General features: G+C 30.2%; 6 protein-coding genes and 1 long non-coding RNA gene across 8 annotated transcripts; 4 read left to right on the forward strand and 3 right to left on the reverse strand.

Moving 5' to 3' along the window:
- Positions 1 to 97: 97 nt before the first annotated feature.
- LOC128393292 (protein SSUH2 homolog) lies at positions 98 to 2,427 on the forward strand. Its single transcript, XM_053353437.1, has 8 exons — positions 98 to 317; positions 408 to 507; positions 684 to 813; positions 879 to 1,133; positions 1,230 to 1,399; positions 1,486 to 1,588; positions 1,663 to 1,770; positions 1,858 to 2,427. The coding sequence occupies exons 1-8, from the start codon at positions 260 to 262 to the stop codon at positions 2,002 to 2,004; spliced, it is 1,071 nt and encodes a 356-aa protein (XP_053209412.1). The 5' UTR covers positions 98 to 259; the 3' UTR covers positions 2,005 to 2,427.
- Positions 2,428 to 2,527: 100 nt separating this feature from the next.
- LOC128393285 (protein PALS1-like) lies at positions 2,528 to 15,076 on the reverse strand. Of its 2 annotated transcripts, none has more exons than XM_053353427.1 (12): positions 15,044 to 15,076; positions 12,547 to 12,647; positions 7,071 to 7,905; positions 6,639 to 6,850; positions 6,012 to 6,168; positions 5,517 to 5,786; positions 5,046 to 5,319; positions 4,745 to 4,899; positions 4,516 to 4,589; positions 4,247 to 4,433; positions 3,617 to 3,760; positions 2,528 to 3,015 (listed from the first exon to the last, which is right to left on the reverse strand). In XM_053353427.1, exons 3-12 carry the CDS (start codon positions 7,699 to 7,701, stop codon positions 2,726 to 2,728), a joined length of 2,394 nt encoding a protein of 797 aa, XP_053209402.1. In that variant the 5' UTR covers positions 7,702 to 7,905; positions 12,547 to 12,647; positions 15,044 to 15,076; the 3' UTR covers positions 2,528 to 2,725. The 2 variants fall into 2 exon arrangements, with proteins under 2 accessions (XP_053209402.1, XP_053209401.1); XM_053353426.1 differs by lacking the exon at positions 15,044 to 15,076 and adding an exon at positions 13,643 to 13,783.
- LOC128393294 (uncharacterized) lies at positions 8,988 to 9,898 on the forward strand. Its single transcript, XM_053353439.1, has 2 exons — positions 8,988 to 9,635; positions 9,703 to 9,898. Exons 1-2 carry the CDS (start codon positions 9,033 to 9,035, stop codon positions 9,850 to 9,852), a joined length of 753 nt encoding a protein of 250 aa, XP_053209414.1. The 5' UTR covers positions 8,988 to 9,032; the 3' UTR covers positions 9,853 to 9,898.
- An 897-nt stretch (positions 15,077 to 15,973) lies between the features above and the next one.
- LOC128393287 (bromodomain-containing protein 7-like) lies at positions 15,974 to 18,901 on the reverse strand. The gene has a single exon (XM_053353428.1). The coding sequence runs from the start codon at positions 18,684 to 18,686 to the stop codon at positions 16,470 to 16,472; it is 2,217 nt and encodes a 738-aa protein (XP_053209403.1). The 5' UTR covers positions 18,687 to 18,901; the 3' UTR covers positions 15,974 to 16,469.
- A 102-nt stretch (positions 18,902 to 19,003) lies between these two features.
- On the forward strand, positions 19,004 to 20,545 carry LOC128393130 (uncharacterized). Its single transcript, XR_008326073.1, has 6 exons — positions 19,004 to 19,060; positions 19,307 to 19,395; positions 19,503 to 19,680; positions 19,743 to 19,810; positions 19,875 to 20,146; positions 20,408 to 20,545. It is a non-coding gene; the product is annotated as an uncharacterized LOC128393130 (long non-coding RNA).
- On the reverse strand, positions 19,073 to 20,976 carry LOC128393128 (phospholipase A2 group XV-like). The gene is made up of 4 exons (XM_053353255.1): positions 20,470 to 20,976; positions 20,212 to 20,310; positions 19,904 to 20,134; positions 19,073 to 19,764 (listed from the first exon to the last, which is right to left on the reverse strand). The coding sequence occupies exons 1-4, from the start codon at positions 20,849 to 20,851 to the stop codon at positions 19,253 to 19,255; spliced, it is 1,224 nt and encodes a 407-aa protein (XP_053209230.1). The 5' UTR covers positions 20,852 to 20,976; the 3' UTR covers positions 19,073 to 19,252.
- A 2,601-nt stretch (positions 20,977 to 23,577) lies between these two features.
- On the forward strand, positions 23,578 to 26,987 carry LOC128393129 (uncharacterized). Its single transcript, XM_053353256.1, has 4 exons — positions 23,578 to 24,084; positions 24,215 to 24,289; positions 25,351 to 25,978; positions 26,071 to 26,987. The coding sequence occupies exons 1-4, from the start codon at positions 24,065 to 24,067 to the stop codon at positions 26,401 to 26,403; spliced, it is 1,056 nt and encodes a 351-aa protein (XP_053209231.1). The 5' UTR covers positions 23,578 to 24,064; the 3' UTR covers positions 26,404 to 26,987.
- The last annotated feature ends 728 nt before the right edge of the window (positions 26,988 to 27,715 follow it).

Consider the following 27,715-nt stretch of genomic DNA (forward strand, 5'->3'; position numbering starts at 1 on the left):
TCAATTGATGGATTCAAGTTAAGGTGATAATTTATGATTCAAATTGTTCAGCTCATCGTCATGATGAAATTCATGAGTATGAGCATGACTCATGAAATCAGAATACAAAGTAAAAACAAATCTCCAGTAATGATTACATATGTTTACCTTTAATGTTGATTAAAGATAATTAATATTTGTTGGACTAATTAAATTTGTATTACAGTTATGAATTTATTGATTGCAAGATAAATTGTGAGAGGCAATTAAAGGTTAATCAATGGATCCATTAAGTAGGATTCTTGGTTATGGAGAAGCGGAAAATTTTGATAAAAGAGGTAAATTGTTTTCATTTAACATTCGTACAATCAATCAATTGATTTGTTATTATTTTGCTAATTGTTAATCTGATTACAACTTTACTACAGTTGAAGTACCACCGCCTCCGTTTGCACCAACGACGGTGGCAAATGAAGATAATCAAGAATCAACTAAATGTAATCAAATTGTTCGATTACCACTTTCAGGGTAAGAATCTTTTATTTATATTCGATAAGTTCAATGGTTCTAATGGTTCGAGAAATCGAGAAACCGAGAAAAGAAAAGGGAAAATGAAAAAATTTATTCTTGATTCTTTTTCTTTTAAAAACTTATTCAACATTCCCTTTCTGACCAACTTCGTACTCTTATTATTGATTGTTTAGAATAATCGAAATGTCCGAAGATGATGTTCGACAGGCGCTTTTACATCACGTTGAACGATTTCTTTGCTATGGTAAAAAGGCCGTAAAGGAAATGGTCATCACCAAGATGGACTATTACAGCTCATATCGGGTAATACAATTAACTTGATTGTTCAGAATGACTTGATTACCTTTGATTTAATGTCCAATCTCTAGTATACATTGGAAACATTGACAGAGACTCGATCAGTTGGTTGGGCATTTGATTCTTATGCTGGAATTGATCTGGACAGTCGTAAATGTGGACCACCACCCGATCCATGGGAGATTCATGTTCGAACACCCGATTCGTTTGAAACTCGGATTACAACATCTCAAGTTCCGGTTCCTCACACTGAGTACATTCAAATGTGCCACTTTTGCAATGAAACGGGTCGAATCACTTGTAACCTTTGCCGTGGACGATGTAAGGTAACAATTAAATTTACATCTTAGACAATTAAGTAAACCATTGGAAATTGTTACTCTTTGTATTATTTATTGTTGTTGGTATTTACTAAATTGTAGGTTGATTGTAGCTGGTGTAATGGTTTTAGTACCACGGGAGATCACACTTGCGTTCATTGTACCGGTGGTAAGGTCAAGTGTGGTCAGTGTAAGGCGACTGGTGTCCAGCGATGTGACCCTTGTCTTGGAACAGGGAAAATTGTTTGTTACGTTGCGCTTTTTGTTACATGGTAAATAATTAACTAATCACTCATCTCATTTTATATAAAATTCTAATCAAATTTCAATGATAATTATCTTATAATTACAATCAAAGGGCAAAAAATTTCGATAGCTGCTTAATTGAACACTCGGACATACCCAAGGACATGGTGAAAAAAGCTTCAGGAACTTTAATACTCAATGAAACGGATGAAAATGTAATCAACTCAATGTTTTCAGGTTACAAAAGTTAATTGGAAACTATTAATTAACTCGAGCCGTTTAATTTCAGATGCAAACAATTGAATATTTTCAAGATTCAAATATAAATCGCGATGGAATTGAATTAATGGACAAACACATCGCTCGTTACATTAACAAGGGAAAACCAGTATTCCATGTAAGTAAACATCTCCTTGACCATTGGTCAAGGACAAATTTCTCAACAATTATGATCGAATTGATGTTAATTAGTGATTCTCGTTAGAGACAAAAAGTTGCTCGAATTCCAATAGTTCGAGTTTATTATTCGTGGAAAACTTTTCTCGGACACTTTTGGGTCTATGGGACGGAAAGGTTTGTCTTTGCTCCAAATTATCCACAGAAAAGCTGCTGTGGTTGCACAATTAACTAATTGTTAACCGAAAATTACCTCATACACATTACCTCAGACAATTAACTATTCGAGTCCTTCCTACACAATTAAAATACTTAACCAATTGTTGTGTTTTATTTTTGGTTCAAGAGCTTCCAAGAGAATTGATTTAGTTCAAAAGAGACAATTAATTTCCAGTGGAAATTAATTCTCATTCTAAATGTTATCAATTAATTACCAAATTACAATTGTAACAATTTAATATTATTATGGCCCAAAGAACAATTAATAATCATTATAATCAACTCATCATCATGTGTTATTGAATAAACTGTTATTTATTTACATGTAAACTTAATTTTGTCTCATTTTCGTCAACAATTTAAAGATTTTAAATAAGTTGATTTATCGTCATTTAATTTACAGTAAATAAATCAATGAATCAATTGATCATCAATTTATTTCTGCTCTTCTCTTTTCAATATTTGTGTAATGTGAAAATTATCAAAACATATCCAGATCGTTTCCGTTAATCAATTACACAATTGTAATAATAATAATGTCAATAATAATAATAATAATTATAATTATAATAGTTAATAATAATATCATCTTAAAATCATAATTCATCTAGATCTTTAGCCTTCATTATAATATTTGAATTGATTTGACGATTTTTGCTTTCTCATTTTAAATTGTTTAGATTGATGGTCCAGTTGATTAAACGTTTTTGTTTTCGTTTTCTTTTAAATATAATTGATTATTTTAACCAAATGCTTGGAATCCATTGTGAGTCTCTTTCCAATACATTGATTACTCTCAACAGTTCTTGATAAGCTTGTTCAATCTCGTTGACCACAAGAACTTTATCAAAATGATGACCAAAACGAGCTTCAATATCACGGGCTTCATCAATTATCGACTGGAGTTCGCTTAAAGGTAAGTTGCTGCCTTCTTCTTGACCTCGGTACGTTGAGGCGATCACTCGTTTTAAGGTCTCAATGTTGGTCGGTGGAGCCACGAAAACGATGTAAGGCTTAAGCTTGGCACCTTTGAAAAAAAGATTTTGCAAAAAAATGAATAAATTTAGACAATCACAATCAAAGTATTATAACAAAAAACAACAATCAACCTAAACGAAAAGTCAAACAATCAAAATACAGGTAATTCAATATCTTTGGATGGGCAAGTATATTAATGGGTCGAGTAAAATAATACACACCCTGTTTAGTAGTTGATTATTATGATGTAACTACAATAATAACCATAATAATCAAATTAGTTTTAACTGGATAAAAATAGTTGAAAAACATTAAACAATTACATGGATAACCAAACTTAATTTTGTTGAGCTTTTTTCATGTTTTTTTTTTGTATTATTATTGATCAACCTTAAAATTAATCAATGCTAATCAATTAGTAGACATGAAATTTATTATTATCAAATCTATTTCTAATAACCCGATTGATAATCAATTAAGATACAATTGATTTGAGTTATAAATATACTCTGATCTTTACGGGTTTGACGATGTGATGATTTTGATTGTTTGACTGATTGTGATGAGAAACAAAATTTTCAGTTTGTTGAATGTTCACAACTGTTAACTTGATAAGTTACAGTTAATATTAATTGTTAATTAATCTTTACCGGCATGTCCTTGTCTTAACATTGGAATCGCTTGAACATGTAAATTGAGCACACAAATTTTTCCAGACTGTACAACAGCTTCAATAGCACTCAAGGAGGTTCCGTAATAATTTTTCTCGAATTGTCCATGTTCAACAAATTTTCCTGTTAACAAATAGAGAAATGGGAAAAAAAACAATTATGATAATAGATTAGTATATTTGTTGTAATAATGATGGTTGGTTGAGTTAATAATAATAATGATTAAGATCTAATTTGTTAAAACACTATTAAAACAAAGAGAGAAACAAAGTTAGATTATAATGAATACAGGCTAAGATAATAATCATCAGTCATCTTTGAAGTTTCTATTGATGATGATGATGATGATAATGATGAACAGGGTGCGGCCATTTTATGAAAAGGTGAAAGCAAAAGTGTGACCTGAATAACCACAACATTATTGTCATTTAAGTTAATAGAGTAAACTTGTTGATACAGCTAACATAAAAGACAATTTCTGATGACAGTTATCTCTGCGAGACGGTTGTTTCAATAGGTCAATTTGATTTTCTGCTTTGATTGCACCCACAAAGTTTATCCTCACATATGCATAATTAATAATCAGTTTGATCAACTGTCATTACGAACCATCTTTAATGTCTTGCTCGAAGGCTTGACGTGATATGAAATGATAATCGATTCCGGAAATTTCACCATCTCGTCGAGGTCTTGATGTGTGAGGTATCGCTGCTGCAAATCGCTCAGAGTCTTGCATAAGTTTCTGTCGTAACTCATGTCGTCCAATGTTAGTTGGGCCAATTAATACAATCGGTCGCTGTAAATGATTATATATTTAGAAAATTTTATAAAAATTAATATAATTGTTTACTTATCGATTGAGAAAATGATAAATTTACCTTGATATTGGCTCTTGGATAATAAATAGAAACCTCTTCATATGTTAGACTTTCATCTGTTCCAGAAACTAAGCCTGTAAAAAACAACAGCGTACAATCAATATAACGTTTTGAGTTAATGTTCCGAAACTAAATTGATATTGAAAAGTCTGAAGTGTGATTTATTTTGATTTCACAGATCATCATAAAACCATGATGATGATGATGATGATGATAAGAATATGCTTACCCAACATTTTTCGATGCTTTTTCCTCCTGTTATGATATCTTTTACCACAATTGAATAAAATGGAAGATGCGGATTTTTTATTGGCGTGATTCTTGTAATTATGAGCAGATGTGTTATTACTATCGAGTAGCATTGATTGTTGCATTGCATCTCGTCTGAATTGTGAGGAAATTAGAAAAGGAAACAAAAAGAAAAGGCAATAAGATTAAATGTCATAATATAGCTAAATGAGAAATAGAGAGAGAGAGAGAGAGAGAGAGAGAGAGAGAGAGAAGAAAATTTATCATCAGTAAACACTCACTGCAACTGGAAATGTACAGAGGGAATTAGTCCTGCAAGTGATTGATCCTGTTCACCAAATCGATATGCTTGCCACCAATTAGTATCAGTTTGATCAATCACGTCGAGAATATCACCTTTCGAGAAACATAGACCCAATTCACGACAAGGTATGTAAACATCATCGTCTGGATCATAATCAAAAAGTGCTTTCAGGTAAATACGTGGAGAATGATTATCAATGGATGGATTGGTGGCAATTTGATCTCTCGAGTTGATGACAAAAGTTAATGTTCCTGTAAGATGATAATGGTGATGATGGTGAGAGAGAGAGGAAAAAGAAAGAAAGTAAAAGTTTAGAAATATTATTTTTTTCTGCTAATTCATGATGTTTGAATTGTTATTTCCAATTGAGAAAGATGAAGTTTTCTCTTTTGGAATTGACAATATAAATCATATAATTGTAATTTGTTGTTTCTTTTTGCTTAGTTACCTATCATTTCAGCTAAAAGGTCACAAACTTGATTGATATTTCGTCCTTTCATTTCAATACCATTAACTTCCAGTATTTCATCTCCTTCATGAAGTAAACCAGAATTTTCAGCAGCTCCACCCTTAACTATCCTACCGATTATCACACGACCATCAGATTCATTTCGCACGGTGGCACCAAGAGGTTCAGCGGTTGATTTCTCAATAATTACGATCCGAACATTTGGATCTAATCCGGAATTCAACGTGTCTTCAATTTCCATTTTAACATCTGATCATGAGAAAAGAAAAATATTAATACAATTTTTTTTTAACTAAATTAAATGGTACAACTAATTACAAGATAGAGAAATTCATGTTAACATTCATGATTGTTATACACGCATTTCTTTTTGTTGTTGTTGTTGATATGAATCAATTAAGTGAACATCCTTTTAATTAATAGTCTTTTGAACATTTCATGTGAGTGTGATGATAAATTTTGTTTTAAATTTACCTTGGCCGTTTGTTATGGTTTGATGATCAGATTTTAATGGTGATAATTGAAAATCTTTTACCGTTGGTACAATACGATCATAAGCGAAACAAAGTCCTTCCAATTCAAATCGAGTGAGTATTTCAAGTAGTTCCGCTGCCTCGCTACTTTCTGGATACTAGTAGTCATTTAATCATCATCATGATTAAAATATAATCAGGGTAATTAAGAAATAAATAATTGATGAAAATTATGATTGTTTTTAGATTGATTGAACACACAAGTATATACACACACACATAGGAACAGGTTGAACAATCATTATTGTTGTGTTTTTTTTAGGTGATGTAATTATACAAGTGAGATGATTATAAGTGAAGGTTATTAAAGTTGTTAATTTTTTTTCATGTTGATGTTTTTTTTAGATTGAAATGAAACCATGAGAAAATACATTATCAGGATAATTATTAACATGATGATGATGATGATTAAACACATACACAAGATTAGGAGATAAAGAGAAAGAAAAAAGTAAGATGTTAGAAAATGAATTGATAATAATGATTATTTGATAAATTATTGTTGACTCATAATAAGTAATTAACAATAACCATAGTAATGATAATTATGTTTGATTAATTGACTAACCTTTTGTGAAAGCATAACAATGTCACTCAGGAGATCAGTTGCCGGTATGGATACACATGGCAAGGAAAGTTGCTTCTGTTTTTGTTGCATAATATTGTTATAAACATCAACTAATTTAGTTAAATCAGTTTTGGTTACAAGTTCCTTTAATTCATCATTTAATTGTTGGACAACTCGGTCTAAAATTGGATTTAAATCTATGCTAGGAAGAGCTGTGAGAAAGAGATGAAAAGATAGAGAGAGAGAGAGAGAAGAAAAAAAAAGAAGAACAAAACAAAAGTCAAACATACGATTTTCTATTCTCATAAAATTTCAATGATATTATCTCTTTGGCCTCTTCTCACTTGTTCTGGTCACAAGAAAATGCACCAATGATTGTGATAATTGTTTCTATTTTCTTTTTAGAATACAATTCTAAAATGGTTAACTTACTTTCTGTTTGATCAAAAACTTCATCATCACCTTCAAAAGCATCATTAACAGCTGATGACAATTCGGTATTATCTTGGTCTTGGTTAACTTTTCTCTTTATATGTTCCAATTGTTTCAATTTTTTACTTTGTCTTAATGAGGTTCTCAGGAATTCATCTTCAGTTTTCTTTCGGCTAATATCTTCAGAATATTTTCGCAATTTATCAGCATCTAATTTGGTCTTTGAAGAAGGTGATGATCTACAATGGGTTTCACCATCAACCATGGTTTTATCATCATTATTACTATTGTTAACATTATTACTTGACGATGAAGATGATGATGATGTTGTGGCGGCGGCGGCGGCGGAGGTTGTGATGTTGGTGGCAATAGTTGTGGTATTATTGTTATTGGTTGTGATTGATGTTGATGATGATATTTGTTGGGTTGATGTTAAAGATGTTGTTGAATTTGGAGGTGCAGGAGGATGATTATTTATACGATGTTCTGGTGGAGGTGGATAGCGAGGTTTCTGCTTTACCATACCAACAAATGATTCAGGAACGTCAACAGGTACCTCCCTATGATGGCCTCTATGTATTTGTACTTTACCAGAGTTTAAATTTCTCGTTATTAAATCAACTAATTCCATATTTTCATCGCACAATTCGACACGTTCAGTGTCACCTTCACAGGCACTACTAGGTTTAAACAAACTCTTCTCAACTGTTGTATAATCACTTGGTTCGGTTGAATCAACGGCAGCAAAAGATGCTGATGAAGATGATGATGGCTCCTGTTTTGGTCCACCTTTCCGACGTTTGACCCTCAAACAAATGGTCCTTGTCCGTATACACTAGAGTTTCAATTGTAAGAACAAAAGTGAACACAGAATTAAAACAAAATATTACAACAACAACAAAAATCAATTTTTTTTAAAACACAAAAAAAGGAAACAAAAAAACAAAAGAATAAAAAAAAAATATCAATTCAACAAGTTAAAAGTTTGAGAGCACAAAAAGTTAACACAAACAAAACAAGAATTTCAGTTTCTATCTAATGGATCAACCGAAAAATCGATTGTTTCAAGTTCGATTTAATTTAATCGATTCTACCGATCGATTGGAGATTTGAAAGAAAAGAAAATCTTTACTTTTTGAAAAGAAAGAAAAAGACAAAGAGAAAGTTTGAAATTCGCGGTACCAAGAATCGATTAAAAATCGATCCACATTCGAATCTACCTGTTGGAGAAAAGGCCAACGCCCATTCCTTTGTTTTGGCAATTCACTTGTGGAGTGACTTTTATTCACTCCGATAGATGGAGTTACTTGGAGAAATTTTTGTCGACACATTTTTTTTTCAATTTACTTTTGTTCGTAACATAATTAAAATAAATTGTCATCAAATGTCATCAATAATCAAATCAATTGTGTTATTAATAAATGTCAACTTTGTCAGCAATTTAAAGGAGAATCAAGTTTTCTTTCATTGTAAAGATTGAATTGAATTACATTGTATATGTTTGGAGATTGGTGAAAACTTTTTGAGAAAACTTTTTTTCCTCACAATTAGTTTTAATTGTTGAAGATTATTGTAGTAATTATCATTGTGAAAATTATGATTGGTTATCAGTTAAATGTCTCAACTGAATCACCACCTATTAAGATAATTAACTTTTATCTTGATAATATTTACAATTCAAGTGTAACAATTAAATGTCTCTGGAATCTTAGTTTGATAATTTGTTTAATCACTCAACTAATTAATAGATATAATCAGTTAATTGTTACAGATTATATTGAATACAATGAAATAACTGAGACGTTTAATCAATTGGTTATTGATTTCTATCAATTTTATATATTAATTGATGTTCAATTATTATTTAATTCATCAAATATTGAAACAATTAATTTACTTTGGGATGAAATTAATTTACCACCAACAATTAACAATTTAAATTACATCTCATCAAAACGTAAAATGTCAACAATTATATTTATGTTAATCATTGGAATTGAAATTTATTGGTCAACATCAATATCAACAACAATTAGACAGCAATTAGTTTTCACCGATTTAATTGTAAAACTAATCACTCTCTTAATCAAATACTATTCAATTATAATTACATGGTCACTTCATGGTCCATTTTTAATTGAACTATCAATACTAATTTCAGCTTCATTTAATCACATTAATCAGTTAATTGTTTCACTTTCAAATGATCAAACTAAGACTGACAATTTATCCCAAACAATTAACAAAATCCGTTCAACTCATAACAAAATCATCGAGTTAACAATTAAAGTAAATTCAATGTTCAAACGAAACATATTGATAATTTATCCAATCAACTTGCTCCAATTAATAGTTAATATCAACTCGCTAATTGTTAATCATCAAATCTCCTGGAGATTAGTTAATCTTAATCACTTTCCATTAATTTATTACTCAATTGCACCGATATTCATAATCCATGTAACCTTAAGGTTACTTGAAGTTAATTGTAATTCCTTTGCAAGTTTAAATCAAATTTACAATCTATCTCACCGAGAACAATTAACAATTAAAAGTAAATATGAAGTAAGTTACAATTTAATTACTATTGTTAACCGTTAATTTAATTGTCTCTCTTAATTGTTACCATTAGATTGGTTACTTTCTATTTCGTATCAACGATAAAAACATTGGATTTACTTTCTGGAAATTAATGATAATCGGTCCAAATTTTTTCTCATCTATGATTACCTTAATTGTTACAATGATTATCTCATTACCTTTGATTGAAAATTTAATCTAATTAAATAAATACAACCAAACAATCATCGAGTTAATTGTTACAATCAATTTGGTCACTGGAAATGTTTTACTCAACCATTTGGGTTGAAAAATTGATTATCATTTAATAATTATTTACAATTAACAGAACAAAAAAATTAAAAGATTATCATTTAATTGTTGAACCGTTTAACTTGATAAGTTAATAGTTAACAATTTATTTTAATTGTTATTACCTTCATTCAGAAGCCTTTGATAATCATGAATTAATTGTTTGCCAGATTCATTTGTATTTAACAATAATAATCAACATTGTATTCAATTAAATTTTGTGTTTATTTAATTGTTAAACATTTCTTTTCATCAATTGTTAATGATTAGGAGAAAAAATTAATTTAATTGTTGGGTGAATTAATGAAAAATAAGGATTGCCTGTTCAAAGTGATACAATCAAAGTTAATTGTTAAGTTTTGCAATTCAATTGGATTGAACTAAATATGAAACTGAATTAACTTGAAATTTGTTTAATTGTAAACGTATTAATAATTTAAGTCTGCTAATTGTTAGTTAATCAAGTGGTTTAATCTTAATTTAGTTGAGTTACATTACCCATTTGAAATTGATTACAATCATTAATCATATTATTAACAATTAACAATTGGTGATTTCAATGGTGATTAACAATCAATGGGAAACAGGAAGTTAATTGATCAATTTAATCAATAGTTAATAATGATCATCATGATCAAGGTGAAAATTAATTCTCAACGAAACTTGAAACAATCAATAATCAACAATTACGATGGTGATTAACTAACGATACGAACAATAATTAAATGTTTATAAAAGTGATTAACTAATTGCTAAGAGAAAGGGAAAAGTTTAATTTTAAATTAAGTTGACTAAATTGTGTACAAGCAAATGTTGATTTGATTGAGTTTAAACAACAAAATCATTGCAATTGAATTAAATTAAATTAAATCACAATTTTGTTTCCCAATCGATTGACTTTCAATTTCAAAATCAATCAAATCAATTTAACTGGAAAAATATTTTATATCAGATTTAAGTTGATTTAGTTTACTCATTGATTATTGATTCCTAGTTTTTTCATTTTGTTCATTTTTTGTTGAACAATTAATTAAATTCAGTTCATATTGATAATTGTAATTTGGACTGAGAAATAAAAAAAAAACTAAATTTGTATTAATGTAATTACTTTTTTTCTGGTTCAATTAATTCATATATTTGATTTATGGTTGATTAATTGTGATATTTACACCGATAATTGTGATCACAACAACAAAAAATGAATAAAATTCTGATTGATTGTTGAATCTAATTACAGATCAATTGATTAATCTAAGAAAGTAATTAGAGTTACTATTAAACTTGAATGACCAATAAAGGGAATTGAAAAGCAACAACAATTAACAATTGATTGGGAAACTTTTTTGATTGCTACTCATTTGGATAATGATTATGATCAAGATAATCATCTTAATGATAAACCATTTGCATCAATAATTAACTCAAACTGAATTAAAAATGAGATGATCAACATGTGAGTTAATTGTTATAATCAAAAGTGACAAACTAAATTGTTGATAAGTTGAAAACAAAAACAAATTGTGAAAAAATAAAAGTGACAATTAATAAACCAATACTCACAATCAAAGTATCAACATGACAACAATTGAAACTTTACTTTATACAATTAAACTCAACTAAAGGAAAACAATTTAAACCAAATCAAAATGATCCATTGGAACAATTTAAATTACAATCAATAACTTCAGGCAATTAAGATAAACAATCAACTACCCATAGATTTTAATTTGGAAAATAATCCAAATCAAACCAATTTGTTGACAGGAAAATAGTTAATTGTTGATGTGATGAAAGCGACAATGGAACAGGTAAAAGAGATTAGAACAAAAAAAAAAGTTCTAACAGAATCTGAACTCGATCAGATTCGAGAAATCAACACAACCATCCACCCACCTAACTGACAACAACCACACCTTGAATTATCCCCTGAAGGGATTTCCATTCATGTGTAAAATTTTCACCATCATCATGTTCATGAAAATGAACCTTTAATGATTGATTGTTAATTGTTACTTAACCATTGACGATCAACATTTCATTCTGATTGTCTTTCAATTCAAAAAGAAGAAGCGAAAAAAATAAAGTTGATAATTTGTTGATTGTTTCTCTCATTTGAACAATTTAATATCCTAATGGTGAAAAAGTTCTGATTGTTATCATCATGAAATGTTCAGAGAGATATTGATTGCTAATCAGTGGTTGAAAACAAAAACAAAAACAAAAAGGAAAAAAAGTTAATTGTAGTTAATACAATTTTCCAGTTCAATTGATTGAACTTAAAATCAACAACCAGATTAACCACAATAGGAAGAGCTACAAAAACAATTAAAGGTAAGAGATAATTATAATGAAAATTGGATAGACTTTAATTGTTACGAATTAAATAATTAAACTGTAATATTTTAATTCCAGTGTATAAATAGATTGATAATAACACTAAGGTTGATTTGGTTCTAGAAACGATTAAGATTTAAACTGAGAAACCAGAAACTAATGAATATGAGATAATCAAATGCTGGCATGTTAATTATTCACCATTGAATAGTGGAGCAATTAAACTGTAATTACAATACGATATTTAAGATGAGAGCACACTGAGTCTTACCTGGTGTATATGTTGAATGATTTCTTGGTGAGTTGAAGTCTCGAGAGATTTACCATTAATTTCAAGTATCTCATCACGATCAGTTCTTTCTGCTGCTGAGCCTGAAGATGATGGTCAAGAATCACCCATAGAGAATCATCGTCATCAGATGACCAACAAGAAAGAAGCAAAAAAAAAGAGATGATATTATATAAGAGAAAGAAAAGAAAAAGATTTAATATGAAAATGGTAAAGGTGAACATCTAATGGATAATTTGGATTACGTTGAGAACTTTAATCACTATGATTAAAGAGAAATTAACTTAATCAACTAATGGTCATTGAGTGGAGATCAAGTTAATGAACGTTATTATTTTAGATTAATTTTATTCTAACAGAATGATTAAGATTAAGGTGAGAGGTCGAAATGAAATTCGGTTGTGTGATTGAAGATTTTTTTTTTGCTATTTAAATGATGAGGAAGAAACAATCGAATTTACTGATTATGATATTCGACTTTCTCTGGTCAGTTGGTCAAAAAGAATTGACCTGTTGTTTTGGTCAATCGCGAGTTCGAAATGAAATTACTAATAAATTGTTGGTTCTTTTTGTTTTTGTTTCGATTGAGTTTCGAAAGAAATTAAAAAGAAAATGTCAATAACAATGACCAATGGTCAGAATCTCATTGACTCTCATTCACTCTAATTGTTTGATTGATGAAGAAAAAAATTCTCTTCATTGATTATTTGTCTTCTTTTTTGTCAATTTGATGAAGATGAAGAAAAAAAGACAGAGAAAAAGAAAGGGAAACAATTAAAACGAACCCAAATCTCTGAACCAGATGATGAATTTTTTTTTCTCTTCTTTTTTTCCTAATAAATGAGTTCACGTTTTTTTTTCTTGTTAACCAATTGAATTAATTATGTAAAAGATGTAACACCTTCGACTAATTAACAACAAATCATGATTAATATTTAATTATCCATGAAGAGAGAGAGAAAGAGAGACAAACACAGGTAATGGTTGGATTAATCTAATGGAATCGCTGATGGAAACAAACTACAATGGAAATGAAGGTAAATCAACTAATCGTAATTAAGATGATCAAGATACTAACCTAATAATTTAATCTTTCCTTTGTTTTCTACCAGTGCAATCACATATCCACCAAGATTGAACATAATTGTCACAAGTTAATTGATTGGTATCAATGGTAAATCCTCACAATTAGTTATTGATGTGATTCGCGATTGTTTAACACTGACAACACAGAAAATCAAAGGACTAGACTTGGAAAGGTAAAAACTATCAATTGATTTAAGATGATCAATGGAATCAAGGTGAACATATTAAAGATATAATGATGAACATAATTGGATTTGTTTATTCAAAATTTTTACTTTGGAATAGAAGAAAAAAAAAGTCATTTCAAATGTCTAAAGGCATCGAAGTGGGAATACACATTGTTCATATTCATTGACGGTCGAGATTGATTTGGGTTTCGGTCTCTCTCACTCTCGGTGAGTGTTTGTGTATATGTGTGTGTACATTTTAAGAGTACACATACCCACACATACTACAGACAGTGGAATACACAGACAAGGAAAGGAAGAGAAAAAAAACAACAGGGAAGTAAAAGAGAGAGAGAGAGAGAGAGAGAGAGTAAGTTCGAAGAGGGAGAAATTGAGGAGAGGGATATCCTGGAATGGAAGCTTTGAGATGAATCTTAAGAAGCATTTCATTCTATTCCATGGATTCTCCAGCTCTCCCCCTTTTCACCATCATCGATCGAAAAGTTCACAACATTCAGAATGGATACAATTCTAATATCCATCATGGATACACAGGCGCAAGTTTCCACCAAGATTCTGGTTTTTCTTTCGCCTTTTCTCATCCTCATCATTCATTTTTCTCACAATATTTTCTTTTTCTCTTTCTTTTTGGGTTTATCTCTCTCTCTGACATACGAGAAAGAGAGGGCAGCACCCGTTAGCTGAAATGGCTCCCGTGAGGGAGTCAGCCTCCCTAGATGGTGACATCTAGAAGGGGTAAGACGGGGAGAGTCTCCAGGCGCCCCTTAAAGGCCATTAGGGCTCCCCTTCTTAAGCCAATGGCAGAAGGGGCCGCTCGCTGTAGCCTGAGAAATCCACTAGTTGTGGCTGGTTGAGCACGGCACCACACGGCTCGGTGTAACAGTGACAGAATGTGGAATCTCAATAGGTGAGAGTGGATAGAGGAGGATATATTAGGCTGATTGGAACAGAAGAAATCTCTCTCTCTCTCTCTCTCTCTCTCTCTCTCTCTCTCTCTCAAATTTTGTCTTTCTTTTCTTTCTTCCTAACAATTTCTACACTCTTTCTCTCACACAACTATTCAGATACAAAGTTAAACCGGGTAATCATTTGAAATATTATTCTCATGTAACCATGAGACATGATGACCGAAATGAGCCAGAATTGTTGTTTGCTTATTTGTTTTTTTCAGATTCTAATACATAAAAAAAAGGTTAATCACTTACCTAATTCGTTAAGATGTTGATTTAGATCATGAATGAGGTTAATTGTGTCTCAATGACAATCAATTCAATTGGAGATATTAATAGTTAAGTTTAGTTGATTTACAAGAAGCACATGGTTACAATTCACATGGTTTATCAACAATCTCATTAAGGTAAACACATACCTTAATAATAAGTGACCTTAACTTTTAGACCAAAAGTTTAGGTCATTATACGGAGCGGGAATTTTCAACTAAATTTGTCCCCTCGACTGTACCTGAAATTCAAAGGTATTTATAAAATCAACAAAGGTGATTCGTCTTCACCAAATGATGATTAACCTTTTAATGAAAATGATTTATTTTTAAATTCCTTTCATTGGTCATTTATATCATCGCAATCTTAGTTTACTTTATCATTTATCATTCTTTAATTGTGATCCTCCTTTTCACCTAATCACTTTATAGATTATCGGATGACAATTGTGATTTACATTTTCTGATGATCAATTACCTTCCTTGGTTGGTCATTCATAGACACTGACCATCGACTTTAATTACATGTTTAACCTTTCCATTGGAATAAGTGATTTTAATAATTTTCTGTTGACCATAATTACAATTTTTCTTTCATTATTATCAAAGTAAATTAATAATCATCTTCGTTATAATGTTATTAATTATTTCTCATTGATTCTTACAGAAATCGGCACGAAATCATTTCATCTAATTACGAGATTCAAGTTTAGACCAAGAACAATTAATCAATTGTACTTGTCGCGTCTTCGATTTTGATAAAATTGATTGATTTTGTTTTCTCTGAGACTAAAAATGATTCGCAAATTCAAGGTAATAATAATGAAGGAAATTATTTCATAGAAAAACATTTCCGACTGAGAGTTAATTGTTGGAAACTTTTTAGTCAGTTGGTTAAAGAATGATGATTATTAAATTAATTTGGTTTCAATTTTGGTAGTTACCCAAAATTAATATATATGGTAGTTTATTAGATCGGATAAAGTACACAATATATTGATTTGTCCCAAAAAAAATGACGTGCAAATAATATGATGATGATAATTAACCTCATATTAAATTGCATTGATCAAATTTGGGTTGGTAACGAGCAAAAATAGATGATATTTATAATTGAACGAGATTGAAAAGATTGGCTCATTGTGATTGTGATGTAATAATCAAATGTTAGTAGTGATGATGATGATGATAATGGTGGTGATGAAGATGATGATGATGATGATGATGACTTTCGTTAAGGGAGGAAGAAAAATAGGAAGAAAAATAGGAAGATAAAAAGATAAATACAGAAAGGAAACCATAAAGAGTTAAGTAATAATAACTGACGACTCCTGATAAAAACTTAAAGTTGATTATTGTTAATGATAATATGTATAAGGATTTCGTTAATTTAGTTATTAATAATATTGCTCCTAATGTCCTTCTGATTTAATTGTAATTCCTAATGCTTTCCTGATTGCTCGAGGATCACTAATATCCGCTGGTGTTGTATGGGAACTGATGAAAGTTGTTAATTTATCACACAAAAGGTTAGCCAATTTCATTTCATCATCGGTTGGTGGGATAGGTTGAGTTGTTGATGATAAACGTTGATTATTAATTGTTTGAAGATCATTGAGTAATTGTGTACTTTTATCTAATTGTGGCTGTATTCCATCAGAATTAGCATCTATGGGAATCATCTCTATATCTTCATTTTCTGTAATAATATTATCCTTTTCTTTATCTTCATCTTTATCATTTTCTTTTTCTTTCTCTTTTTCTTTGTCCTTTTCTTTCTGTAAATCTTTTAATTTGTTCATTGTTTTCGTGTGTTGTCCTTGAGTGAGAACTTCAAGCAATGAACCAACCATGTTCATCACATAATCATTGTCACTGGCAAACGAAAGTAAACTTTGGGTATAATGAAGGCCAATCTCATCTTCTCCATAGGTTGAAGTTAATAATTGAGTCTCCTCTTTGTTTAGAGTGGCAAAAGTTGAATCCATTGAAGGAAGGAAGGAGCTGAAAGGTGTAATTGTTACCGAATCAATTAATTTGATTCTATTTGTTTCAGGTTCTTTGTACGGAGGTAGACAGGGTATTCCTTCAGTTAATGGTCCAACTAAACTTCCAAGTGTAACGGTTTTCTCTTTCCCTTGACATCCAATGATTCCTAATGTTGTTGTTCCATCGGTTTTCTGACGTAAAAAACTTAAATGTGATCCTTCAGGTTTTTCCAATGTTAATTTATCTGCAGCAATTTTAGCTGATTTCTTGGCGTGAGCTAAAATCTGTTCAGCTGTTAATTCCTCATCGTCGATAAGTTCAATCTCACTATAATCGTTACTCTCTTTGTCAGGTAATTTCATTGGATCCATTAGATTATCATTTTGGGAGCTTTCAATTCCTAAAGTTTTCTGAATGGAGGAGTCAATATCCATAGAAGATGTTTCTTCCATATCATATCCAAGTTGACTATGACTTAAATCGGGATAAGGTTTGGCTAAATCGGGAAGAATATTTTTGTTAAATATTTTACATTTAGCGTAATGCCAAAGTTTACGCGCTGCCTTATAATAAATTGTCTCTGGCATATTGTAAACCATTGCATTGTCACAAATAAGTTTTACATCGCATCGGAAACTGTCCAGTGTCTCATAAAATCCTTGGTCAATTTTTTTCTTCATTGTACTGAAATCCATGGGATGGGAGATGATGGATGAATAACCGGGAGCGATCATATCGGTAACTGGCCAGGCAAAGAAATCGTGGTTATCCCGTTTTTGAAGCATCTTCAATAGATGACCAAGAAATTGGATAAATTGTGATTTACTACCAGTTTTACCGCCAGTTGATACAAGGCGAGGTGGAGGAGGTGATTTAGTGGGTAGGGAGGAGGAAGCACCTTCAGCGGGAATGGAATGAGCTTTTATTGAGATTGGTGTACCATAGGGTTGTGGTTGTTGTTGTTGTTGTTGTTGTTGCTGTTGCTGCTGTTGATGTTGTAGTTGTTGCTGTTGTTGTTGTTGTTGTTGATCAGCACTGGTGTGATGTTGAGATGATGAAGATGATTTTGAATGATGACTACAAGAGCTTCTTCTGTGATGTCTATGGTGATGATGTGAATGATGGGATCGATGATGACCATGTTTATGATGTTTCTTTGATTTCTTTTTCTTCTTTGCTTTTTTACTAGAAGATGAACTAGAACCAGCCATTAGAGAGCCGGCAACTAAATCTTTACTTGTACCATCAACAGCTAATCTTAATCGAGGAATAGTTTCATTTTCATAGGAAGATGATTGTTGTTGTTGTTGTTGTTGTTGATCTAAAATAACAGGGTTAGATGTTAAACTTATCTCTTCAGTCATCATATTATTGGTGACCATAGAAGATGATAAAGATGATGGTTGTTTGGTACTTCCCATCATTGAATGATCATGAGCATGGTGATGATGATTTAAAGAAGATGAAGAGGAAGAGGAAGATGTTGTATTGGTGGTGGTTGCAGTTGTGGTCAAATTGTTGGAAGAAGATGATGATGAACCGACTTTGAGAACAAGTTTCAATGGTCGTTGTTCAGATGGACTATCCTCATAACCAGATTTATGGTGATCCTTATGTTTCTTGTGTTTTTTTGATCCCATCACAGAAAAGGTGGAAAAGAAAAAAAATTTTTCTCTATTCAAACAAAAGAATAAAACTAAAATAAACAACAATGGAGAAAATCTTCCAACAAGTAGATAAAGATACAATTTCAATTCAAAATGGAACAAAATTATTTCCTAATCATTTACAGTCAATAAAATAATTAATTCCAAATGATTACAATTAAATAAAGAAAAAAAAACAAACTATAAACAAGAAAATAAAAAAAATCTGTAACCGAATTTTTCTAAGTAACAGTAACTCCATCTATCGATTCACATGTAAATTATTTGATTCGAAAAAATTTTTTTGTTTTGATTTCAATTCAATTTCTAAATTTTGATTACAATTTATCATCGATAGACAATTAAAGGTAATTAATTTTACTTCAATTTGGATTATTTTTTTTTGTTCCTTGTTTCAAAGAAAAGAGAAGTGTGAATATTGACCTTTTATAGTAAATGTTTTATCTGAATAGAGAGACAACTTGAAAATGTTAATTTCTAAATTTGTTGATCGTTTATTTTTGTTTTTCTTGTTTTTTTTTATTCTGAATTGTATCATGTTAATCGGTTAAAATTCTGGTAATATATTTGACTGATTCTTTGTGGCGAATTAGATCAAAATGGTTGATATTTTTAAAGGTATGTATTTTAACTTGGTGTTTGGGATCCAAATTAATCCAATTATCACAATATTGAAGACTAGGTAAGTTAACGGTTCCATCTCCGTTTCCATTTTCTGACTTGGGTGATGATTTGTAATCTTGTTTAAAATATTTTAATCTTTTAACTGTTTTCTCTCCCACACTATAGATACAATCAACACGAACGCCAGGAAAAGGTATATCGGGTATAATGTCTTTGGTTATATTCCAATTTCGATAAGTTTGACTTGCATTGAGGAAATTGAAAATCTCTGGAAAATCATTTGCTGTATAATCATGTTCCGGAGTTTTCAATATAACATGATCACCAAATACCTTTGGATTAGGTAAAAGATAAGCTAAACTTGGGAAACTCCTTTCAGTGTTTATAAATCTACTTTTATCATAGACAAAGATTCCCATGTTGTCACCTATTAACAATATTTTGCCCCGAAACAAACACAAACAACCCCAAAGGTACGTAAAAGAAAAAAATATATAATATTCCAAGTTAATTGTTAGTAATTGAAAATTTTCTCAGGTAAAAGGTTAATTTCATCTTCTACTCACCAACTGCAATAGCTTTTAAAGCCTTCATGGAACCACCAAAAGGAGCTGCAACCGTTATGAGACGATCAATATATTTATCCTTCCATACCTGAGGTTTATCATTCAAATAAGCTAATATTATATTACAACCAAGAGAATGACAAACCAATGCTGATTTACGATTATCATTGATTAGATATGTTTCGTAGACAAGTAGATCTAATTCCAGGAAATAACTATCTTTAAGTTCATCTAAAAGAAAAGGTAAAAATTGTCATAACAATTTATTATAAATTCTGTGCAAATTCATGTTATCCTTTAAAACTCACTTGGTGCAAGTCTAAAATCATATGGAGCTCCTCTGATTGATATATTTCTTATAAAGCCATTATTTGCCAATGAATCAACTAATTTGAACATATACAAGGCTGTCAAAGAAAAGACAATTTAGTTTAATTAATGGATGAAACATTAACGAAATCATATTTTTTTTCTTCTTCTCCTTTTCTTCTTCTCTCTCAACAGGGATAATAACAGAGATAATTAAATCTGGCGGATTAGTGGTGATATTGTTACAATTAACTTACAAGAATCAAGAAATTGGTAAGGATCCAAATCTTCAATGGAAAATGTGTCACCAAAACTTGCAGTTTTAGCGAGAACTCTTTGTTCACTTGGTGGGTGAAGTTCAAGCATAGCGAGTAAACAATCAATCTTATAAGGTAACAGGTAATCTTGGCTTAACCAAACTCTAAAATAGTAATCACTTGCTTTATGACAAGTGAAATCCTTTTGTAAAAGAAGCTTTAATTGTGACCCTTGGAGTCCAGGAATTAGGATAACTGGATTAAGTGAAGTGTTATCATCACCTTCGTCATCAAAATCTAAGGGAACCGAATCAATTTGTGAACAAAATAACTGGATTACTGTTAATATAATGAAAATAAGATTTCCACCACTAGGAATCATATTTAATGGTGATTTTTTTTTAATAATCAACGAGTTAAATTAATAGACAACAACGATTGGAAAATGATGATGATGATGATGATGATAATTATATATAAATTATGGTAATGATGATGATAAATTTAACACAAAGATTATTTTTCCCAACTAATTGCTGCTTGCGATTCAAATAACTATAATTACCCGATTGCAATGGTATTTAAAGTAAAAAAAGTCCACCAATTAACAAGGCTGATTATTGATCATAATCTTTACAAGATGAAATCAAATTTAATCAAAAGCCCGGCCCAGTTGATCAAACAATTAGATGAGAACGAGAAGCAAAAAAAGTTACAATTATCACCTTGATTATTTGTGGATATTGATTGTATTGAAAGAATCACCATGTTTCATAGGCGTGGACCATTAATTGTGATTGTTGATAATTTTCAATCAATCTTAACAATGAGCACACTTAAAGATTAAACCACAACAATCAAGCTTAATTGTGAATTTACAACATTGACTTGCCCCTTTTTTCAAGTGGCTCATGTAAACATTGGCCCATCAATTTCAACTTAATTAACAAACAATTAACCAAAATAGGATCTGAAAATCAGATGAGATTGTATTGTTAAATTATCTTAATCATCATATTTTCCCAATTATAATGATGAATCTTAATCAAAGTTAATGAAAATCACCAAATCTTAATCACTTCATCCAATTAACTTATGGTTAAATTTTCAATGATAATAATTAGTTTATTATTGTAACTTGATTTTTATTAATTTGACTATTCAGTTTGCTTGCCAAATTAAAATTAAAATCAAATTGATTTTGATTACAGTTGAAAATAAATCTTTTCAAAGACTTGACTTAATTTCTGGCTTTAATTGTTAGACTTTAATTGCGGAAAAAAAGTTAAATTAGTTTCCAATGGCAAAACTTTTTCTCATTTCTTGGCAAAAAAATCAAGAGTAAACATAATCTTTGATGATTAACTTAATTCACTCAACTCTCGTTCTGCTTAAATTAACTATAATCATCTGATTATCATGACAATCCTGATAATAAACAGTTAACAATTAAAAGCTTAATACAAAAATATTATTCAATGGCAACAATTAAGACCGAAAAAAAAACCATTACAATTATCATGGATGATCAAGAAAAAACCTCGATACAACTTAGTGATTATCTAATTGTTGACAAATTGTTAGCAAATTAATTAACGCATAACTAATAATCCAAGTTGAACAATCAAATTACTGATAGAAGTTTATTGATTCAAACAATCAAATTAATTGTTGTGTGACAATCAACATTTGGCAATCAATTTTGAGAAAAAAAGTTTTTCATCTAATTTTGATTAGATGATTTGAGATTTAATTGTTTAACCATTTTGATTGACATTGACACTGATTTTGAGTGTGAGTGTGTTAATTTAATCATGATCTTCAGGGTATGAACAATTAAACAATTTGCCAATTTACATCTAAATTGCAATTAAACCTTTTGCCAGGAAAAGTTTAAAAATCATGTTCAAATTGTTTAAATTACAATTAAAATCATTGCCATCATCCAGTTAATCATTATCATTACCAAAATTACATGGACTTAATTGTAATCAAATGTTTTTTACTAAATCCTTTGATTATGTTAGGATTAAATTGCATTAACTTTAAATTTTTGTAATCAAGCCAAATAATCATATTGTTCACTCGTAATATTATCATTACAATTTAAATCACTTCCAAACAATTTACTGAGATTAACCATATTACTTTACAAGTGATCAGGATTAAAATGAGATTAGGATTTGATTAGTCGATGATAGATAAGTTAATTAGATTTGTATCGATGATCAACTAATATATTAGTTTCTGAGCTTCAATTTAGTTAATTAACTTGATTAGTACTAAATTGGTCCATAAAAATTTAGCTGTAAATTAGTAATCAAATTGATTGGAGTTGCTAAATTTAGTCAATCATATAACAATAATATTAGAAAAGCAAACAAATCGATCCACAATTAACTAAACAATTTAGTAAAATACATCTAAATAAATCATCTCATCTAATGATCAATCAGATTAACAATTTAAATGATCAATTCTGTCATCTATCAAAGCTCAATAACCTTTGGGGAAAGCAACAAACTAATGGTAACAATTAGTGGACAATTAAGTCACTCATTCGAATCCTTGACAAATAATATGAAAATCATTTGGAATTGTTTTGTTGGTAAATGATAACAATTAAAATTAAGCCAAATTGTTAACCAGAAAATAGGCTAAATGATGACAATGATGACGATGACAACATGATCTTCATGAGCTTTTCATCATCATCATGTTTTTGGCTTTCATGATAAAATCAACATGTTGTTCAGATGAAAATAATATGATGAAAGTTGTTGCATTTTTTTACACAACAAACATGATAATGATGATGATGCAGATGAAGATGAGGTTATCCTTATCCTTATCATCATCATCATCATGAATATGATATACTTGGAACCGGAAGGATGTTGTTATTTAGGTTCCCTTGAGGGATCACCCTAAATTTGGGGCTTTTTTGTAATGACAAAGTTGAAGATGAAAAAAAGAGTGAAAATTTCAGATTCTGTCAAATTCATTTACTCCTTGTTGTTGTTTACTCATTTGGTGTAGCCCAAAATTAACTTTATCACCTCCTCATGTCTAAAGATACTTACATGATCATCATCCTGGAAATAATCATCATCAACAATTTAGATTTCATTAGTTGCTTTCATGTTGAATAATTAGCAGTTTGTTGAGACTGCGTTCTCATTTTGTAAGACCAAAAATCCGATCGTTTTTAAATTTAATTTCATTTTCCTCTGACAATTTAAAGCTTATAGGCTCATCTATATATCACAGTTAATATAAAATCTTAATTGTTGAGAGAAAAACTGAAACAAACTGATTCAGTTTGATTAATTTCCTTGTAATCAACACAATCAACATCGATCAACTTTTATTATAAAAGAAAAAAGTTTCTTTCAAACTTTTGATTTTCGATTTTTTTTTTTCTTGTTAATTGTTTTGATTGTTTTCTAGTGATTTAATTGTTAATCAAGTGTGATTGTAATTGAGATCACAGTTTACAATCGTAGTTAAAGGAGAAAAGTTTTTACTTCTTGATTAACTTAATCATCTTCCAATTTTTAATTCTCAATTCAACTTTCGATCAACTTTAATCACAATGTCCAAAGATTTACTAGTGTAAGTTGAACATTTCGGTTTTAATTGTTACCCTTTAATTTTGTGCTAATTAAACAATATTTTTCTCTTAATTGTGATTCTATCATTTGGAATAATTTACTAATTGTTTCTTTCATTTTTCTAATTGTAGCGAAGGATCAATTTTCGGTATTGGTAATCCATTACTCGATATCTCAGCCAATGTTAATGATGAATTCTTACAAAAGTAAGTAATCAAATTAATCACTTCTAATCTCGAACAATTAACAATTAGATTTTTATCAAAATGGATTGATTAGTTGACGAATTGATAACTCGCTGATTACTAATTGTTTCCTCTAAACTTGATTTGTATATTGATCGTTAATCGATTGAAATTTTATTAGTTATCAATTATCTAATTCGTTGATTGGAAATATAAAATTGGCTACAATCAACTAATCAGTTAAGTAATGAAAGAGTTAATCATCTTGTTAAATGATATTCAATCTAATAGATCTGAAAGTAGATACAAATGAGAAGTGTAATAAATTGTTAACAATTTAGCTGATTGTAGGAGTTTTCTTTGAGTAGGTGATAATATTTAGCTTCTTAATCAGTTAATCAGTTAGTTAGTTGGGTGATTAGTTGAAAATAGTTGGAATCAAATTGAGAAAAATATTTTCAAAGAATCTGAATCAACCATTGGAATCGTCTCATTGTTAATCATTTCCTTTCCAAACTATTCAGCTAAAAGATTTGCTCATTATAATCATAATTAGCTACCATTCTAATTGCTGAATAATGATTCCAGCTAATTTTATGCTCCAATTTAGTTTAAATTGTTTAAAAATAAACTAACAACAATTTACAAGTCGACTATCAAGTTGATAGAAACTTTTCCTTCCTTAATTTCTAACAATTCACAAGACAAATCATCAAACATCTAAATCAGAAAATTTCAAATTCCATATTCAATTAACTAACAAATTAACCAAAAATTCCCTGTTAATCCAATTTAAATCACTGAATTAACAGTTGATTTAAATGAAGAATTAAACTCTAACCAGCGCCATCTAGTGTTTCGAAAATGAACCAATAAAAAAGATTAGAAAAAAAATTTTCTTTTAAATAATTTAAGTCAAATTGTGATTAAGGAATTTAATTACTTGCGAATTGGATTAATTAATTGATTGTTTTAAATTCTATTTTTGTACTTTAATTCTTTAACGTGTGTTGGTTGATTTCTATTCTTTGGTTATCCAAATTAAATGAATTCTCATCTCTAATTAAACTGATTTCTCTTAGGTGGCAATTACCTAAAAATGGAGCCATTGTTGCCGGTAAAACACAAGAAAATTTATATGAAGATTTAATTAATTCTTTTGAAATTGATTATTCGGCTGGTGGTGCCTGTCAGAATACCCTTCGTTTTGTCCAATGGATTATTGGTAAAAACACTTCAGTCACAACCTTTGTTGGTTGTATTGGTAACGATTATTTTGGTCGGATGATGGAGAAAAAAGCAAAAGGTGAAGGTGTTAAAGTCTTATACCATATAGACAAGTCCATAGCAACCGGAACTTGTGCTGTTCTAATCACTGACCATGGTAAGAATAGGTCACTTTGTGCTTACCTTGGTGCTGCTGAGAAGTTGAACAAAGAAGCGGTTATTCGTAATTGGCATTGGGTTGATAAGGCGAGAGTTTATTACTCTACAGGTCACATTCTCTCGGTTACACCGGATTCGGTTATTGCCATTGCTCATCAAACAAACGTTGACAAATTTACCGATAAAAAGTTCATGTTCAATTTGGCCGCTACTTATGTTAGTGAGAAACATGGAGACAAATTAATGGAGGTTTTACCATATATCGATTTTATGTTCGGCAATGAAGAGGAAACTTTGGCCTTTGCTAAATTTAGAGGTTATGGAGTAAGTACTCAAGTGTCGCGAAAATATAAAACCCTTTTGCCTTATAGAGGGAATAAACAAAATTCTAATCCAATTGATTTTCTTTTTAATAGACAACAGATATGAAAGAGATTGCAAAAAAAATCGCCAATGAGCCCAAGACAAGTAGAGGACCTCGAATTGCTGTTGCTACCCAAGGATCAAAACCCGTTCTGGTCGCTACTCAAGGATCGGATAAAGTTGTTGAATATCCAGTTATCCAATTAGACGAGGAGAAAATAATTGATACCAATGGAGCAGGAGATGCTTTTACTGGAGGTTTTCTTGCCATGTACATTCAAGAAAAGCCGTTCGATGTTTGCATAAAGTGTGGAATCTATTGTGCTACTGAATGTATTCAGCGACTTGGTTGTACTTTCCCAAAGGAATTTAAATTCGCCCCATAATCTTAATCAATTGTTTTCATTGTTATTCGCATCATTTCAAGTCTTTTTTTTGTTCCAAATCAATGGAAAATTGTCCAAAGACTAATCAATACTCAACCCATGATCTTTTCTCTCCCTCATTTCATGATCATCTCTCTCTCTCACTCTGGTCAAAAGGCAAACCTAATAGTCGAATAATTGTTTCTTCGATTCCTTCATTTTCTCTCCATTTTTACACTCACCTTTTCTCATTCTCTTTCTTAGATTATTATTATGTAAAATTAGACCATATCGTCCATTAATTATTTAGATTATCTCACATAGACAGTCAAAGAAAAGCTGTATTACCCTGAATTTCGTAATTCTAGTTTGCTGATACGACCCAATTAAACTCTCGGATAAAAGTTAAAAATTGACACTCACCCGTTGATAAAACCGTGAGAAATCAACATGTAGCCGATTAATAATCTTGTTAATCAACAAGAATGAATGAATCATGAGAATTATGAGTTGGAACAGAAAAAAAATTCAGAAGTTTCCTTATTCCAGAAACGAAACAAACTCTTCAATAAATAGTCGAATCAATAAAATCAATCACAATCGAACCATCGGTTGATTCAATCGGTTAATATTTAAGAAATTAATTAGAAATCATCGTTAACTCAATTAATGAGAAAAATAGATTCAAAAGAAAACAAAGAATACTAATTAACAGGGAGAACACAATTAACACCAAACAATCAGTTTTATATTGAAAAATGTTTCGAATCAATAAATGAATCATAACAAACTCAATTGATTTGTTCACGAGTTTAACAACATTTTCCACCTTTCTTTCAGCTTCTAATTAAAATATCTATTGTCCATTTTTGACGATTGAATAATAGATTAACCAAATTTGCTTAAGTTTATCTATCAAGTTCACCCTATGGAAACGGAAATATAAGGTCACACTTAAAGATCAACAATTTGAGAGAGAGAGAGAGAGAGAAAAAAACAACCAATTATAAGAAAATTAATCCAAATTGTGACAGAAAAGTAAGATGACCCACAGAAAAAAAATCGTTAGATTTAAAAACAAAGATAAAAGCAGAAAGAGATGAAGATACAAATATAGAGATAAACAGATTAGCAAAACAGATAAAGATGAAAAAAACACCACCACATGGAAATAGAATCATAAAACTGCAATGGTTTCAGGGAACAACCAAAAAGAAGATGAGAAATCCTCAAAGCGAAGAGAACAAAATCAATTAAACTAAAAATTCTACAAATTAACTTAACCACAATAAAAGAGAAAACGATTTAAGAGATTAATGGATTAACAAAAACG

The sequence above is a fragment of the Panonychus citri genome, unplaced genomic scaffold (assembly GCF_014898815.1).
Source record: "Panonychus citri isolate SS breed McGregor unplaced genomic scaffold, ASM1489881v1 Contig00138, whole genome shotgun sequence".
NCBI classification, from domain to species: domain Eukaryota; kingdom Metazoa; phylum Arthropoda; class Arachnida; order Trombidiformes; family Tetranychidae; genus Panonychus; species Panonychus citri.